Genomic DNA, 18,819 nt, shown 5'->3' on the forward strand with positions numbered 1-18,819 from the left:
CAATAATATGTATTAAGCACCTACTGTGTGCCAGGCACTGTGCTAAGCGTTTTATGAATATTAATTCATTTGATCCTCACAACCACCCTGGGAAGTAGGTGCTATTATCATTTGCATTTTATAGTTAAGCAAACTGAGGCAGAGGTGAAGTGACTGGCCCAGGGTCACACAACTAGTAAGTAAGTGTCTGTGGTTGGATTTGAGGTCAGGTCTTCCCAGCTCTGTCCCTGATGCTCTCTCCACTGCACCACCTGGCTGCTGATTTGATAGTGGCTTCATCATGCTGGGCAAGTCATTCCATCCCTTCCTGCCTCCGTTTCTTCATCTGTAAAATGGGAATAACTGCACCTGCCTCCCAGGGTTGCACAAAGATGAAATGAGGCGTTCTGCAGGAAGTGCTCACAGCCACTCCCCTAGAGTTCTTTCCCTACCTTGGGCGGGGTTTCTGAACTGGGTTTTCTCCATTTTGTTATAATTTGTTTCCTTCGGGATCCTCGGTATCTTATTGCCTGCATTAAAAACACAGTGCTGAGGCGTCCCTGGCGTCCCTGCCCTGCCGCCCCTCAGGGTCTGCCAGAGGGGAGGAGCCTGCGGCCCTGTGAATACCCGCTCTTACTGAGGCTGGTCCACACCCGGACCCCGGCCACCACGGCCTCTCTGCTCCTTCTTCTCCCCCCCGCCCTGTCACAGCGTCTGCAGCGTCGGCAGAGCAGCCAGGATGATCCGTCCCGGGCACTGGTCTGCAGCCGTCCCTCTCCTGCCAGACCTACGCTGGCTCCAGGGCACACGTCCCTTGGCACGGCCTTTGAGGCCCCACGGTCTGCTGCCAGCCTCCTTCCAGGACTCTCCGATTCTGGCCAGCCTGTGACCTTCAGTCGACTCTCCGTCTCCTGCTTCTTGCAGTTGCATCTGCCTGCCTCTGCCCTTCAGAATCCTTGTCCCAGAGTTCACCTCCACTGAGACAGATGCCTTTCCTAACCTGTTCAGTGTTTTCAGTCGTGTCTGACTCTTTATGACCCCATTTGGGGTTTTCTTGGGAAAGATTCTAAAGTGGTTTGCCATTTCCTTCTTCAGCTCACTTTACAGATGAGGAAACGGAGGCATTTAGGGTTAAGTCCCTTGGGGCCACACATCTAGTAGTCTGAGGCCAGATTTGAGCTCAGGTCTTCCTGACTCCAGGCCCAGCACTCTGTATACTGTGGCGCCACCTAGCTGCCCCCTAACTGACCCTAGGCTGTCCTGTTACCCCTGTGAGCTGCCTTGTATTGAGGGATGTGCGTCTGGGTTGTTTACCTTTTTTTTTTTAACTTATTTATTTATTTTTAATTTTCAACAATCACTTCCATATGCTTTTGAGTTTTAAATTTTCTCCCCCTCCTTCCCTTCCTCCCTCCCCAAGACGGCGTACACTCTGATATAGGCTCTACATATACATTCATGTTAAACACATTTTCAGATTAGTCATGTTGTAAAGAATTAAAACCAATAGAATGAACTGCGAGAAAGAAGAAAAAAAACAGAGAGAAAATAGTGTGCTTCAATCTGCATTCAGACTCCATAATTCTTTCTCTAGATGTGGATAGCATTTTCCATCATGAAACATTTGGAGATGTCTTAGATCCTTGCATTGCTGAGAGGGGCTAAGTCTGTCAACATTAGTCATCACACAACGTGGCTGTTCCTATGTACAACGTTCTCTTGGTTCTGCTCACTTCACTCAGCATCAGTCCATACAAGTCTTTCCAGGTTTTTCTGAAGGCATCCTGTTCATCATTTCTTATAGCACAATAGTGTTCCATCACATTCATATACCACAGCTTGTTCAGCCATTCCCCCATTGATGGGCATCACCTCAATTTCTAATTCTTTGCCACCACAGAAAGAGCTGCTATAAATATTTTTGTACATGTGGGTCCTTTTCCCATTTGTATGATCTCCTTGGGGACACATGGGCTGTTTACCTTTAGTCGAAATCTTCTGAGGTCCAGGACTCACTCATTGGCGTCCTTATGTCCCCAATGTCTGGCACTGCACCATGTCCAGTGTAGACGTTTGATGGTGGGTGAATTAAGTGCTGGGGAGGAGTCCTTGGGCCCCATGGAAGCTCTCAGCCATGGGGGTGAGTCTGGGAGCTGGGAGGCAAAGCCTGCCCCCTCATGGTTTCTGTTTCTTCCCCAGCTCTTCTCGTGGATGCCTGGCCCTCCCTGGGAGGTAGGAACTCTAAGGAAGAGACAATGGCCCCTGTACTCCTGACAGCCAGGGCCCCCCAGGTGAGTGGGAGGCTCCTCATTCTGAAGTTCATAACCTAAGAAATGGGGGTTACAGGGACCCCCTCATCTGAGCCCCTTGTTTTCCAGCAAAGGACACTGGCTGCAAGAGGGGAAAGCATTCTGTCCTTGGGCACTCGGATAGGGAACAGAAGAGCCAGTGTCTGAACCCAGGGTCTCAGAGCCTAACTCTGGCAACTCTGCCTTCCTGTGCCATGGGGGCCCCATGGGGGGTTTTGCCCAGTTACACGGTGTCCCCATCTTCTCAGGCCGGTGTTTGCTCCTTTATTTGTCAGGGGGTCCAGGTCTGGGGTTTGCTCAGCACTAACTCAATAGACATCGTGATGGTTGCACAAGAAATGTGATGTTAATAGCAAATGTTTCTATTACGCCTAAAATTTACAGTACAAATCACAAAAGTGGGCGACAAGTCACATGATGCCAATTTGGAGATTTAGAAGCTGGACTTCAGAGAAGAAATGCCTTGGACCACAGAGAGAGTAAAGGTTGGAGCCAGAACGGACAATGGGCTTCTAATTTCCCTTTTCCTCCCCTGCTTCCAACCCAAGACCAGAGGAGACGTGGAATCACTGCTTCACATTTGTTAGTCACACGCTTCTTGTGTTGTCTGAAGTCAGCAAGGCGAGGTGTTGCTCTAAGCAGGTTTGAATCAGGCTGTAATCAGCAGCACTTATTAAGTGCCTACTGTGTGCCAAGCACTGGGGCAAAGCAGTCCCTGCCCCGAGGAGCTCCGGGCTCATGGCACTCTGCCATCGCAAAGATACCTGTGCAAAGAAGAGAGTCTGGATACCCAGAGGCGTTCTGGGGGGAGGTCGAGCCTTGAAGAGGCTTCTTGCCAAAGCGGGGATTGTGGCTGGGACCTCCAGAGAAAGTGATGCCAAGGGAGAGAGTTCAGGCGTGGCAGATGGTGCTGGAGAAATTTGTAATGAGGAAGAAATAGGAAAAACATTTGGTTATCAATGAGGCTTGTTGCTAGAATGAGTGTTTGTGGCGTGGCGGCTGGTTCTGGTGCCGTGAGAGGTGGGAGCCAGAGTGGCTGCCGGGCGGAGCCAGGAGGCAGCCCCCAAGGCTGGCACCTTGAAAAGGAAGGGAAGGGGAGGAGGGCCTGTCGTGGACAAAGTTGTGATAATGAATGCTAATCCCACCGGCCTCACAGGGTCGTGATGAGGAAAGTCTTGGTTATGACGAGGCACACGATTCAGAACCTAGTTCACACAGTAAGTGATCAGCAAATACTTTTCTAGGACTGCACTGAAGGCTGGACACTCTAGGACTCCCCCCAATCCCTGGGCACTTCCACCTTTCCTCTCACATCTTTACAAGGGTTCTGGGTACCCACACATACATTTATTATTTCAGGAATTGGTGACATTCAGGGACGTGGCTGTGGACTTCACCTGGGAGGAGTGGGGGTGCCTGCACCCTGCTCAAAAGAAATTATACCGTGATGTGATGCTGGAGAACTACAGGAACCTAGTCTGCCTGGGTAAGGACAGCCCCCCGGGCCTCAGCATCTGTCTGCCCATTGGGAGAGCTCCTTCCTTCCTTAGTGCTGTTCTCGACTGGCTGGAGTTTTACGTAATCGTGGTTAGGTACACCGGCAGCAGAGATTGCTAGTCTTTTCATCAAATGGTAGAGTCCTCACCACCAGATGAAAGGTCTTTGGTTATAGTACTGGAAGCTGGCAGTCTGAATGTGTCTCCCCTAAGGTTGTGTTCTCAGGTCCCTCTGGTCAAAGGTTCTCCCCTAAAGGTCCCAGTAGAGAGTCCTGGACACATGAACGGCTGCAGTGAGCTCCTTTTCTCTCTGAGGCCAGATCTGTTTTGTGACCTAATGCACCACATTTGCCAGGAGTCAAGTACAGAATGTCTGCTGGGAGTCTTTGGGACAACCTGTGACCTTCGTTGCAGGTCCATTTTTTCCCCCCAAGAGACAAAAGGCAAAGGTTGAATTCTGAACCGGAGAATCTTCCATTTCTCTTGAGCAGGACTTGAGTTTTCCAAACCACATGTGATCTGTCAGCTGGAGCACGGGGAAGTGCCTTGGAAGATGGAGGGAGACATCCTCAGGACCAGCCATCCAGGTGAGCAGGCAGATACCCAGCACAGAAGTCATTCCAGGCAGTGTCTGAGCTGGGCCATCCCTTGGGGCAGAACAGTGCCAGGGATCTCAGATGACATGAGATTTGTAAAGTACTTAGCCCAGTGCCTGGCACACAGTTGGTGCTTAGTAAATGCCTGTTCCTGTCCCTTCCCTTCCAAGACTGCTTGGCCTGCACAGAAGAGCCAGGCTGTCTGACTGTAGGTCCTTCCCTCCAACCAGTCACTTTCCTGGCCTCCTTCCACACCCAGGGTTAAAGAGAGATGTGCCTCTGGTCAGGGATGGCTCTTTCTCTCCCTCTTTTGTCTCGGGAACCTGTTTCCGCCAGCCGGTACCTCAGTGACTGCTGTGAGCCCTTGTTTCATGTTTGGAGGAGCTCCTGATGGAGGTCTTCCTGCTTGGCACATCGAGGCTAAGTGATGGGGTGAGCCAGGATCATTAGGAAAGTGGTCACTGTCATTATTACTCCTTGTTGTCCATGGGAACTCAAGGGCCACCCTCATTTTGTAGTTTTCAGTTTTAATGATATTTTGTGTTTTTACTGCATTCACTCCCCAGGACGTCCTTCCCTCCTCTCCTACCCAGAGTCATTCCTTATGACACAGAATAAAAAAAGCAAAAGGGGGGGCAGTACAGCTAGGTGGCACAGTGGATGGAGCTCCGGCCCTGGAGTTAGGAGGATCTGAGTTCAAATTTGACCTCAGACACTTGACACTAGCTGTGTGACCCTAGGCAAGTCACTTAACTCCAATTACCTTAAAAAAAAAAAAGCAAAGGGGAAAAAAAAATCAGTTCAGCAGGTTGTCTCCAGGATGGCTTGACAGTGTTTGCTTTAGCTCTGTCATCTCTTGCCTGTGCAAGGAAGGGGAATGAGCACGCTCCACTCTTTATCGGGGCCAAGAAGGTTCCTGTCCTAAGCAGAAGAAATTGTATCGAATGTGATTTATTATCAGACTTTACACGTGAAGAGTTCGTTGTTTTTAAGTGTAGCCACTTGTGGTCTCCCAAAGTTGCATACTAACAGTTCAGTGGGAGGGTTTTCATTTTAAGATCACCGAAAGTGTGGCGCCTGTCTCCCCCTGATCGAAGGTTATTACAGCTTCTGTCAGGCTTGTTCCTGGCATTGATTGGTCTCCAGGGAGATCACAGTGGAGAGGACCAGGTGTGGCTGTACAACGGGAGTGCGGGGACAGACTCCAGACAGGCTATGTAGCCCCCCCTTTGTGCCAGAGGCCCCTCCCAAACGTGGGATAAAAGAGAGAAAGGGGATGTTGAGGGCAGCTCCAAAGACGACCTCTCAGTGGCGGGCTTGGCCCTCCTGTGCCCCAGGTATCCGCAAGTGAGCAGGCTTTTTGTCTCCATTGCTGCCCTTACTGTTAACTGGAACCACAGTGAAGGTCTGTCCTCCCCTGAGGAATGGGGAGCTCTGGCTGACCAGATGTTGCTGGGGGTGCCGGCTTTGCCTGGCTTTGGCTTTTAGCTTCCGTGAAAGCAATCCCTGCCGCGGGACAGCTTGAGAGTGAGGTTCAGCCCTTAGAAGAGAAGGTGATTAGCCCGCGGGACAGAGCTTAGATGCAGCCGGAGCGCCAGACTGCTCAGGGGAGCGGGTTCGGGAGTCGTTTGGGAAAGCCCAGCAAGTCTCTGCGGCTGGTGTTCGTGCTGTGGGCTGGAAAGATTCAGACCCTGGTGCCTGGAGTGAGGACGTAGGAGAGGCTACTGGAAAGGAGGTTGGGTTGCATGCCCCTTCTTCCTTCTCGTTAGTGCGTCTCCATCTCCCCAGGCAGGATCAGATCCTCCATAGGAGCCTGTCTGCCTCACTCCCCCGTCTTCTTTTTTCTGGACAGTGGCTGTAGTGATCCTCATCTTTCAAACCAAATCTAGCGATAAAACTGCATTAAATGGACCCACAGGGGCATCTTTTGAACTACGAATCCTGAATTGCAGGATCTAACCAGACATTACCATCCGCTCTCTGAAGAAATCCTCTTGGGCTGGGTCCTCTACGTCCATGATCTGGGAGGTTCAGCGTTAATTCAGCCCTGGCAGAGATATTAGTCTTGGCCGGCTTCTCCAGAGACAGCACTAGGAAGTCTTTAGTTCAGAATCTAGTCCCTAGCAGTTCTGAGAGGGTACAGAGCTTTTGCGGCTGGCCCATGTTACATTGGCGTCTACGTTAGCTAGCTACGACTGGCCATGAGACTCTCAGAGAAGTCACAGCATAACGCTGACGCAGAGTCTGTGTGGGCATGACTCCCTTCGTCTGTTATCTTACCCCCTGATCGTTTTTGTGCTCTTTGAGCCCCTATAATTATTACTCTTTTTTAAATTTAGTTTCCAATTTAATAAACATTTATTTTCTCTCCTTCCCACATTCTTTACTTTTAAAAAAGGAAAAAGAAAACCCTTGTAAAAAACTACCTGTAGTCAAACAAAACAGATTCCCACATGAAGATATTATTCTGTCCCTTCCCTTCGTGTGTTCCACTCCCCTTTGGGCTGTATTGCTTTCTGTCTTTATGGAAACTAGTCTTCCTAAAGTCTTTAACGTGGGTTCAAAAAATCAACTTTATGAGCTGAACCAGAACAATTTATACAATAACAGTATTATTCTAAAGACACAACTCCTGCAAGACTTAGACCTCAGTCACGATTCTATAGAAATTATGAGGACCCATGCTCTCCATCCCCGGACAGAGAAATATTGGACTCAGAGTGCAAATTGAGACTTTTTTTTTTGACATGGTCAATGCAGTAATTTATTTTGCTTGACTTTACATACTTGTAACAGGGATTTTGTTTTTCCTTCTCAACATGGGGAGGGGAGAATGGCAAGGAGGTAGGAGGGAAAGGTCAATTTTCTTCGGAAAAAAATTTAATTTTTTAAAATCATTGACAAGATAGTAGTTCTGAAAAATACCTGGAGATTATAGGCGATTCTGAGCTCAAGAGGAGGCAGGAGCCATAGGAGCCATGAAAGCCAGTACAGCCCAAAGCTCTGTTAATTTAGACAGCACAAGGGAGGTGGGATAGTCCTCATGTACTCTGCCAGCAGCAGCTGGCATTTTTTCTTCACTTCAGGCCCCACAGTTCGGGAAGGAGGCTGACAGGTTGTAGATTATCCGGAGGACGCCACAGAGGACCGTGGAGAGTTTAAGCTCATGCCATTGAAAGATCAGCCGAAGGGTGTGTTTATCCTCTCTGGGCGTCTCTTGTGTCTTGTATTGGCTTTTCAAGGCTTCTGCTCTGGTCTTCTCATCGGGAATGCTTGGAAGTTCTCAATTGCATTAAAGGTCACAATAGCAGTGTGAGAGTTGGAAGGGACCTCAGCAGCCATCTAATTCTAGTTCAGCGCACAGACAAAAGGAGTCTCCTCTACAGTATACCCTTTCTTCCCGGTAGGATATAGGTATACAGAGTATCATTCTTGGTTGTAAGCCTGTTCTTTTGCCTTTTGGTCTGTCGTACTCCAAGATCTCATTTCCTCTGTCTCAATTCCACCATAGTCCGTGTGAGTCCCTTGCTACTTGAACTCTTTCTGGATGCTGGCAGTATTTTTCATTGACCTGGTAGCTCTGCGTTTTGCCTATGGCATTGTTGAATATTTTCAGTTTAGGCCTTTTCTCAAGGTGATCAGTGACTTCTTCTGTTTTCATTTTGCCCTCTGGTTCTAATTGTTTTGGACAGTTTTCTTTTTTTCTTAAAATCTGGCTTCTGGTTTTTTTGTTTGGTTATGATTTTTTTTAAGAAGTCTAGGGATTCTTAAATGTACTGTCCTCAGCCTGCTTTGTAGGTTAATTATTTTAAGTACCTACATGTACTTTTAATTTCTCAGTTTTTTATTTTGTTCTAATACTTCTTACTGTTTTACAGAATCATTGAGTTCTGTTTGCTGTATTACATTTTTCCAGGAGTGTAATATTTGGCTCATATTTTCCTCTGTTCTAAGCTGTTTATTCTTCTCTCATTTTTTTCTCCAGCATTCTTAATTTCACTTTTTTATCTTGTTTCGTTTCTTCCAACCCCTCTTGGCATCCTTGTGGCTCAGACATTTTTTTTCTCTGAGTCTACTTGCACTTACTAGGGAGTTCCTCTTTTCTGTGTTTACAAGTCGTGAGCTTCTCATAGTTTAATGTTGTTCAGTCATTTCAGTCGTGTCTGACTCCTTGTGACCTCATTTGGGGTTTTCATGGCAGAGATACTGGAGTGGTTTGCCATTTCCTTCTCCAGCTCATTTTATAGATGAGGAACTGAGGCAAATTGGGTTAAGTGACTTGCCCAGGGTCACACAGCTAGGAAGTGTCTAGGCTGAATTTGAACTCAGGAAGATGAGTCTTTCTGACTCCAGGCCCAGTGCTCTTTCCGCAGTGCCACCTACTTGCCTTTAACTCATAGTACTTCTTCACTGTATTAGAAGTAGTTTTCTTCTGTTTACTTCTATCTCTGGCCTCAGTTTCTGGATTGGGACTTTTTGCCAGGGCAAGAGTGCCTTCCCCCCTCACATTCTTGGATGAGATGGCTAGACTCAGACCCTAGTTCTAGCCCCTCTGCTGTTGGGATGCTCCCTCTATAGCTACTTTGTTCTACAAGTATTTTTATGGAGAAACATCTTTTCCTTTCAGTAACGTCCTTAGCACCGGGTCTTGGGAAGTGGGATCACTGAGTGTGAAGAGTTTTGTCACTCTTGTCCTCTTTTGCCATAACACTTCCCTAAAAGATGGTGCCTGTCCACAGCCCCAGCTCCACCGGTTGTGCTACAACACTTCTGTCTCTATGAAGCTCCATCAACATTTAATTTTGTCCTTTATTTTCTTTAAAATTTATTTTGCTAACTGAATGGGGGACAGGGAAGCCTCTGTTGTTTTCATTCATGTTTCTCTGATTATTGGAGAATTTGAACAGTTTCTGTGCAGTTATTGGTCATCATCTGTGTTTCTGAGAAGTATGTGTACTTTGGATCATTTCTTCTTTTGGCAGATAAATTTTTAAGATTCTAACAAGTTCTTATGGATTTTGAATATCAGATTTTGTGCAGAAGTAATTATTGTTAAGATTTATCCTTAGTTTTTTTTTCCTTTCCTTTGTATTCAGTTCCTTTATTTCTTGTTGTGCAATAGCCCTTTAATTTTACAGAATCAAATGCGTCTATTTTACCTCTTTTTATTTTGTTTTTAGGAACGTTAATAATTTTGCTCCTTTATAATTGCGATGCACATGTAATTTTATTCCAGTTTTCCTAGTATGTGTTTTTCTTTTTGATATTTTAATTTTTTATCACCTGGGAACCTTTCATGTTATATAGTACGAGATGTGATGTATCCAGTTTATCCCCATACATGCTGTCTAATTTTTTCTACTAATGTTATTAAATAATTATTCTCTTGTCATCTGAAGCTATTAAACATTATCCTGTTATATACCTTTCATTCCCATCATGAATTATCTATTCTTTTAATCTATAAGTTAATTTGGATAGTATTGCCATCTTAGTTACTGACGTTACAGAATTTGTCAAAATCTAGGCAAATTCTATTTATGACATTCCCATGATATACCAGATATAACCATGTTAAAGAGGAAATGAGTTTAGTCCGGCTTATCTTGTTCTTTTTTCTTTCTTTCTTTCTTTTTTTTTTTTTTGGTGAGGCAATTGGAGTTAAATGACTTGCCCTGGGTCACACAACTAGTAAGTGTCTGAGGCCGGATTTGAACCCAGGTCCTCCTGACTCCAGCCCCCAACTTGTTCTTGAAGAAGTCAGGATATCACTTTTTTCTGTATTATGTGTTCTAGAAAATGTGATGACTGAGTGACCTGCTAGGTGATCAATAGGAAAACTTTTAGTAAAGTAGAAATGACTATCCAAATGTTGCTGTCGTCCTTCTTGAGGAAGACCAAAATGACATCACTGTGCTAGAGTCAGGTTTCAGTGTTTCCAGCTATAGCTGCTCGGACCAGTATGGGCTTGGAGTGCTCTACCACAGTTTGGGCACAAATACTCCATGTGAACATTTGGGGTGGATTCTCTAAATGCGCGCATCTCATGTTTCTTTTGAGCTCCTTCAGTTCTGCTTTGCTCATAGAGCACAGCACCTTCTCTGATGAGGGCACGCCATGCTGGGTGGTCCTGTGCCAGTATCTACCTTGTCACACAATTGATTCCGAAGTTCTTAAGAGAGACCTTGAGAGTGTCCTTGTTTCGCTTCTTCTGACCACCGTGTGAGCGCCTGCCCTGTGTGAGTTCTCCATAAAATGGTCTTTTAGGCAAGCCCATGTTTGGCATTCGAATGACGTGGCCAGCCAGTTGGAGTTGCGCTCTCTGAAGTAGGGTATGAATGCTTGGCAGTTTAGTTCAAGAAAGGACCTCAGTGTCTGGTATCTTATCCTGCCAGGTGATCTTCAGAATCTTCCTAAGACAATTCAAATGGAAGTGACTCAGTTTCCTGGCCTGGCACTGGTATACTTCCCAGGTTTCACAGACATACAACAGTGAGGTCAGCACAACAGCTCTGTAGATCTTCCAGTTTGGTCTGATACCTCTTCTGTCTCACACTTTCCTTCAGAGCCTCCCAGACACTGAACTAGCTCTGGCAATGTGTGTGTCAACCTCATTATCAAGAGTAGTATTCTTATTTGGTGTGTATTTTGACATTTGAGTTATTTTCTTTATGAACACATTAGAACATAGGACTAAGTATAATGCATTGGTATCAGGAAATACTTACTTGTCTTTCTTTCAGATTGGAAGAGGAGCCCTGAAACCAAGGAGTCACCCTCCGAGTTGGGCAATTTTACGGAAGAATCACCCCAGAATACAAGTGACATAAGTGATGTTCCCTGTTTCTCCAGAATGGGACAAAACTGGGAATATGGGGCCAAGTGTAAGAGGAAACAGAATACAGAGGAGAAAGATCACGTACCCAATGATTGTGGAAAAGCCTTCTTCCAGAACACCAGCCTCATTGGCCATCAGAGAATAGATGCTGTAGATAAACCTTGTATGTGCAATGAAGATGAGAAGGGCTTCTGTCAGAACAAATGTCTTACTCAAAAACAGAAAATTCTTACAGGGGAGAAATCCTTTGTATGTGATGAATGTGGCGAGGTCTTCCACTGGAGGTCAGGACTTAGGGACCACCAGAAAATTCATATTGCAGAGAAACCTTATGAATGTATTCAAAGTGGAAAGGCCTTCTGTCTAAATAGTACACTTACTCAACATCAGAGAGTTCATCCTGGAGAAAAACCTTATGAATGTAGTATATGTAGGAAGGCTTTCCGTTGGAAGTCACATCTTACTCAACATCAGACAGTTCATTCTGGTGAGAAACCTTATGTATGTAATGAATGTGGGAAGGCTTACCACAAGAGGTCAGTGCTTACTGAACATCAGAGAACTCATACTGGAGAGAAACCTTATGAATGTAATAAATGTGGAAAGAGCTTCCGATGGAGCACACATCTTAGTCGACATCAAAGGATTCACACTGGAGAGAAACCTTACGTGTGTAAGGAATGTGGGAAAGCCTTCCGACAGAGAACAGTGCTTACTGAACATCAGAGAACTCATACAGGAGAGAAACCTTATGAATGTAATGAATGTGGAAAGTCTTTTCGATGGCGGACAGTGCTTGCAGAACATCAGAAAACCCATACTGGAGAGAAACCTTATGAATGTAATGAGTGCGGGAAGTGTTTCCATTGGAACACAAACCTTACTCGACATCAAAGAATTCACACTGGAGAGAAACTTTATGAATGTGGGAAGGCCTTCCGCCAGAAGTCAGCACTTACTGAACATCAGAGGCCTCATACTGGAGAAAAACTTTATGAATGTAGTGAATGTGGAAAGACCTTTCAGTGGAATACAAACCTTACTCGACATCAAAGAATTCATACTGGGGAGAAACCTTATGAATGCAATGAATGTGGAAAAGCCTTTCGATGGAGTACAGTGCTTATCGAACACCAGAGAATTCACACTGGAGAGAAACCTTATGAATGTAATGAATGTGGGAAGACCTTCCAGTGGAACACAAACCTTACTCGACATCAGAGAACTCATACTGGAGAGAAACCTTATGATTGTAGGAAAGTCTTCCACCAGAGAACCCAGCTCACTGAACATCAGAGCATTTGTGGTGGAGAGAAACTTTATGAATGTAATGAGTGTGGGAAGGCCTTCCATCAGAAGGCAGGACTTGCTCGACATCAGAGAACTCATACTAGACAGAAACCTTAAGAATGTGGAAAGGCATTTCACAGGAGCATAGAGTTACTGGACATCAGTCAATTCATACTTGATATAAATCTTTTGACTGTATTATGTACGGGAATGCCTCCTGCCAGGAGACTGGAGTCGCCATCCTACAATTTCTGTTGGGGGAAAAAAATACCTTAATGAATGTAATGATTTGTAAGGATTGTGGGATAGCTTTCTTCAAGAACAGTGAACTTTCTCAACTTCAGAGAATTCATTTTGGAAAGAAACCTAAATAATATAAAGTATTATGAAGAAAATGTACATCAAAAGGATTTCAGAGTACATACTCTTCTTGAAAATTTTAGTATTTAAACTAAAAAGAATTTTTGTAAATTAAGTCAGCCTCGTTTCTCATATGGGACGGTCCAAACCTTTTCATCTTTCCTCAGGCTTCTAAGTAACTCCCTCTCTTAGTATTCAAGTTTATAGCTGATAACTTTTTTCATTGAGAACATGGTGGCAATCTGGCAATAGTTGGTTCCCTAAACTTTACTCCTCCAAAATTTGCAAAATCATCACCAGCACTTCCCTCTTCCTTACAGAGAGCAACAGAGTTATCCCTGCTCATTGCTAAAGCTTAACCTATGCCTGTGCCTTTAATCTCATGCAGTATGACCTACTCTAGAACCCTATTTGATCATTCTCATTCGTTAGAGTATTCATTCTCTGATGCATCTTCATTTTATTCCTTTCTATTAACTCCTTACTATATTCATATATAGTCTCCCCCCCCCCCAGGCAGTGGGGTTAAGTGACTTGCCCAGGGTCACACAGCTAGTAAGTGTTATGTGTCTGAGGTCAGATTTGAACTCAGGTCCTTCTGAATCCAGGGTCAGTGCTCTATCCACTGCGCCACCTAGCAGCCCCCCCCATATATAGTTTTAATACCTCCACCCCAAATCTCTGCCCCTTACTTGCTATCTCCATCCACCAACCACCTGATTTTTCTTCTACCTTCACTACCCCAAACTTGCTGGGGAAATAAAAAAGTGCTTACATCCATTTATGGTTTCTTACCATCTACCCATCTCATTGTAAGCTAGTTCTTTCTGTCCCAACCTAACCACTCTCCTTGGACTTGAGGTCCCTTCCAAACTCACAATCTATGATCCTGTGAACTACCAAATGTTATAGTCTTTTCTGTCCTCATTCTTTTTCTCCCTTTCTTTGACACAGAATTTGACCCATTTGACTGTCTCCTCCTGGTTACTTTCTCTTCAGGAAACAAAATTACTTGTTTCTCATTTTTGCCTGCTCTTTTACTGGCTACTTTTTTTTCCCAAGGCATTAAGGTAGATGTTCTCTAAGGCTCTCTTCTGTTCTCTTATACTACATACACCTTCCTTGGGAATTACATTTGGTACTTTTATGGTCATTGAAAACTTAAAGACTTTCAAGAATAATTTCAAACCAGGTGTGGGAGGGTGGGAAAGGGGCTTGATGCTTTGTATAGCAAGCAACTGGATCACCTTCACTGTATTTTTTAAAATATCACTAGGTTGTTTTAGTTTTAAAGATATTTAGCTTCATTTTAAAAAATGTTTTATAAATGCATTTTATTTTGGTATACTAAACCCATTTCCTGATAACCTTATTGCCCTCCCAACAATACTACCTTTATCCAGGCCTTTGTTACTGCTGTGGGATCTTTCCCAGCCACAGAACACTTTCAACATCACCTTTGCTAGTGGAACAAGCTTATTCTTCAGCTCTCCTGTGACTCCATCTTTTCACCGTCCCTTTGACTTCTCAAACCAAAACTTTGTCCCCACCCACCATTCTCACGTTTACCACTTGTGGAAATAGAAGCTCCTTGAAGGCAGGGACTGCCTCTTTTTTTGTATTTGTCTCCTCAGCATTTAGCATACAGCATTTGCCTCAGTGGAAGTAAACGGCCCTGCTCCCCTTTTGAAAATATTAAGAAGGCATTTTTCTCCACATCCTCCTAGCCTAAAGCTTTTGGACTAATCTGAATGAGAAACTTCCTCAGTCTTTCTGGAACAGTGCCCTTTGTGAATCATTTTTTGAGGTCTACTGGCTGAAAGTTCAGGAAGGTTCACTGTTGCCCTGTTCAGTAAAGTTGGGACATAGGTGAAGGGTGCTTCTTTCCTCCATTTAGAAGCTGCACTCTCTCTCTCTCTCTCTCTCTCCTTCCTTGGACCTGGTTAGGGTAATGATCAGACTAAGAGAAGGAATAAGGCCTTGAAGTCTCTCTTTAGTTCTCTCTCAGCCAGCTGGAAAGAGGAATTTTTAGAAAGAGTGGCCAAAGCAAGATGGAATGGCTTAGGAAAATGAGTCTCCCAGAGTGTCCTGAAAATTAAGTGACTCGTTCTGTTTATTGGAGCAAATTATGAGGAGCTAGAAAAGACGTGACCTCAGCTAAGGCCATGGCTCTCAGGGTCATGTCCAGGCTCTGTCTCTAAAAGACAACTGGTTCAAGTGTGGATTCTGGCTGAGATACGGTTTTAAAAGACACTCAGTGTTGTCCACTAAACATTTGGTCCTACACACTCGGCTCTGGAGTTGGCTGATGATGGTGATGCCTGGCCTTAAATGTCCTCAACTCAGAGTTGAAGCAGCTGTCTCTAGAGCTAGGTCAGGAATTCTCAACTGAGGATGAGTCTAACAAAAACTCCGTTCAAGAACCTCACCTGAACTAAAGGAGTAGGCCTGCCTTGTGCTATGCAGCCCCCATGTGAGCGCCTCTTCCTTTGTCCCCTTGGGTAGTGGCGCTGGCAATGAGTCACTTACAGTCTTGCCCTTGTGAGGGATGCCTTGGCCCACCTTGGGCTCTGGGTTGCAGGGACGTGCCTCAGAGCTGAGCGTATAGCAGGGTCAGGTGGGCTGCTGGGAAGGGGTGGGCAGTCCCTTATCCACAGCCTGCCATTCCTTCCCAGAGGGATTCAGCCGGCACTTCTACCTAAACACTCTCTCCTTTAGATGCCAGCCTTGCCCCCTCTGAGAGCTGACTTTTTCGCTGGATGATATTACTGATGGGTGGGAGTGGAAGACTTTTGCCCCAACCAGGCACACAGCTCTCCTTGCCCGCTCCCTTTCCCTTCAGGGTAGGGGCAAGAGCTTTAGGAGAGGAGTCTTTGGACAAAGGTTCAAGTGATGCTCCTGTCATTTACTGTCTGGAAGTCCCTAGCTTTCTAGTGGTTTCAGTTTCCTTTGAAAAAAAAAGGGGGTTTGAAGGTTCTAAGGTACCTCTCAGCTCTAAGGCAGCTGGTGGTGCAGGGAAAAGAGTGCTGGCCCTGGAGTCAGGAAGCCTTGAGTTCAAATCCAGCCTCAGACACTTATTAGCTGTATGAACTTGGCCAAGTTACTTAACCTGTTTGCCTCGGTTTCCTCATCTGTAAAATGGAGATAATAGCACCTCACAAGGATGTTGTGAGGATGAAGTAAGATTCAAACCATAAAGTACAAAGTGCTTGCTGTTATTTGTGACCTTTCATTACAATCTGTGCACTTCCCAAGGCCCTCAGAACAGAACCAATTCACCCCCAGGACCAGTTTTTCTTGTTTCCTTCAGCGTGCTTTGAAGTCATGAAGAGCCAGTGGTTTCTTCTCCTCCCTATTAGAATTTCAGCATCACTTTGTACAGCTCCTTCCAACTGCTCAAATAAATTTACCTTTCTAGGTTTCTCTGGATGCCTGTCTTTGTATTTCAGAATTCCTGCTCAGCTTTGGTTTTTGCATCAGGAATGCTTGGAAGTCTTTCAGTTAAAGGCCCACTTATTTTTTCCCCCTAGAGGATCATATTCATTTTGGAAGGAAATTCATTCTTACTTGTAAACATATCTTTTTTTGCCTTTTGAAATTTTGTCTTCCAAGATCTCTAGTAGAAGCTGGCAGCTTTTTAAAATGTGCTTCTGCCGGTAATCCCTTGGCACATGAACTGTTTTCTGGGGACCTGCAGTGCTTTACCTTTGGTATGGGAGTTCTGGGTTTTGTTTAGAAGATTCCTGGGACTTTTCCTTTTGGGAATCCTTTCAGGAAGGGATACATGGATTCTTCCTAACTTTTATTTTTTCCTCTGATTCTGATGATCTGGAGTTTTCATTTAAGATCTCTTGAAATGATAGTATCCAGGCATTTGTTGGTTTAATCATTTTCAGTGATCTCTCCTTCATCCGTTTTCTAGGTGAGTTGTTTGGATATCAGATAACTTACATTTTCTTCAGTTTTTTTCAGTCCTTTGATTTTGCTCTAACATTTCTTGCTGTCTCATGAAGTCATTGGCATCTGCCTTATCACTTGTAGTTTTCAGGGATTGTTTCTCAAGGCAAAGTTCATTGCTTTCTCTTCTGCCTTACTTATTCCTTTTATCTCTTGGTCACTTTTTCTAAGACTCTTGACCTTGTGGAATATCCATTTTCCCCTTGAAGTCCCTGCTTGTGAGTTTTACTTATTCTGTCTTTTTGAGGATCTCTAGATTGTTGTACTGGAGAATGTTTCCTTTGTCTCTTCAGCCTTAGTTCCTGAATTGGGCTTTTTGCTAGGACCAGGCTCTACTCCCTGCTTTGCTCTTGGGTGGAATGATGGACCCTGCTCGACCCACCCTGGGACCCTGGGTTCTTATGCTGATTCTCTCACCCCCCAGGGTTAGGATTCTCCACCCCCAGATCTTTCAGATTCAGAATGCCGGATCTCTGTCTAAGGACAGGTGGCTAGAGACTTTGGAGACACTGGTGCCTAGAGTGCCCCAATCTGACCCCTGCTGCCTCCATACTGTACGCTGCACCTCCTGGAAGCTTCCAAGCATCTCACTCTGGGGCTGTTTGACCACCCCGAGCTTTCTCAGGGGAGCCCTCTGCTCCTGCTGCTTCCAGACACAGAGCCTTGCAGGCAGTGGATGGCCCTTGCCATCTCTGGCTATGTTGGAAGGCACCGGCACTGGCTTTTCTGGAAGGAGACCTTTTTCTAATGCCTGTGGGATTCTGGGTCATTTGTGCTGTTCTAGGTTGGAAGGAATCCCGGTAGTTTCTCACTGGATTGCTTGATCATTACTTGGTCGAGGTGCAAATGCCAGAGTCTTGTTGGACAAGGTATGGAGGAGTTGGGATGTCTCCCTCCCATTCTGACCATCTTGGTCAGAAGTTGATACTTACTCTCTATAGCAGACAAGTCAATGGTAAAACCAATCATAATATAATAACCATAATAATGTTACATTAGATATAATAACAACAATAATATAGCATAACCATAATAATATTACACATTATAACCATAATAATATTGTGTAATATTATACATATAATATATGTGGTTATTATATTATATTTATATATTAACCATATTATATTATACATAATATAATAACCAGACAATACAGAGTAAAGAAGCTCTCCCATTGGGAGTGAGGTAACAGCTCAACCAAGAGTACTAGTTCTCACTCAAAAAGGCTGCCTGAAATCTCTAGTGTAGTAAGCTGAGGATAGGGATGTGAGAGAGACTGCCGGCTCCTCTCATGTCAACTTTTTCCCAGTCTTTTTTTTTCCCCATGGTCTAAAGAGAATGTAGTATTGTGTATCTTCTCTCTTGAAGCTGGAAACGAGGAGAACCCAGAAAGACTAAAGAGGTGAAAGGGACTTGAAAACCCCAAATGAGGCCGCTTCGAGTGAAGAGGCCAAAGAGATCTCTCTCCATTTCTCACCAGCTCTGCCCTCTAGGTCCTCAAGTGCAGCCCTTTGACTGAATCGGAAAGGATCCACGTGTGGCCTTAAGGCCCTGGACTGTCACCTGGGTTGAAGTGCTTTGTTCTGGTTTGTCTAAATGAGAAGTACTAGCAGCCAGCCTGCTCGGCCCTTCTGGAAATGGTACATGATGCTAAAGGAAGAGATTTTCCTAAACCTCTCAAATACTATTTTCACCCCTTCCACCGTGGGAGAAACTCAAACTGTCATGTACCCCAAGTAAGTGCTGTCCTCAGTGTTTGTTTTGTGTGTCCTGGTCGTCTGGGTGGAATTCACGCATTCTGGGGTTTGGGCAGCCAGAGGAAAAAGGGTAAGAATAAAAAGGAGAATTTGGAAGCTGGAAATTTCAAAAGCTTTGAAAGGATTTAGTCTTATCTCTGCATTCATAGGGACAGCTAGGTGGTATAGCGGATAGAGCACCAGGCTTGGAGTCAGGAAGACCCTGGGCAAGTCACTTCACCCTGTTTGCCTCAG

At 44.9% G+C, this 18,819-nt stretch overlaps 1 protein-coding gene across 3 annotated transcripts in view; it reads left to right on the forward strand.

Moving 5' to 3' along the window:
- LOC114032273 (zinc finger protein 883-like) overlaps positions 1–12,907 on the forward strand; it is a 13,304-nt gene extending 397 nt beyond the window's left edge. The window contains exons 1-5 of one of the 3 annotated variants that reach the window (XM_027847526.1): positions 2,181–2,270; positions 2,673–2,773; positions 3,648–3,774; positions 4,276–4,371; positions 11,124–12,907. In XM_027847526.1, the coding sequence (XP_027703327.1) occupies positions 2,747–2,773; positions 3,648–3,774; positions 4,276–4,371; positions 11,124–12,625 (1,752 nt within the window). In that variant the 5' untranslated portion in view covers positions 2,181–2,270; positions 2,673–2,746 and the 3' untranslated portion in view covers positions 12,626–12,907. The other 2 variants (XM_027847525.1, XM_027847527.1) reach the window with 2 other exon arrangements.
- The last annotated feature ends 5,912 nt before the right edge of the window (positions 12,908–18,819 follow it).

The sequence above is a fragment of the Vombatus ursinus genome, unplaced genomic scaffold (assembly GCF_900497805.2).
Source record: "Vombatus ursinus unplaced genomic scaffold, bare-nosed wombat genome assembly UNPS02015411.1, whole genome shotgun sequence".
In the NCBI taxonomy this organism is placed as follows: Eukaryota; Metazoa; Chordata; class Mammalia; order Diprotodontia; family Vombatidae; genus Vombatus; species Vombatus ursinus.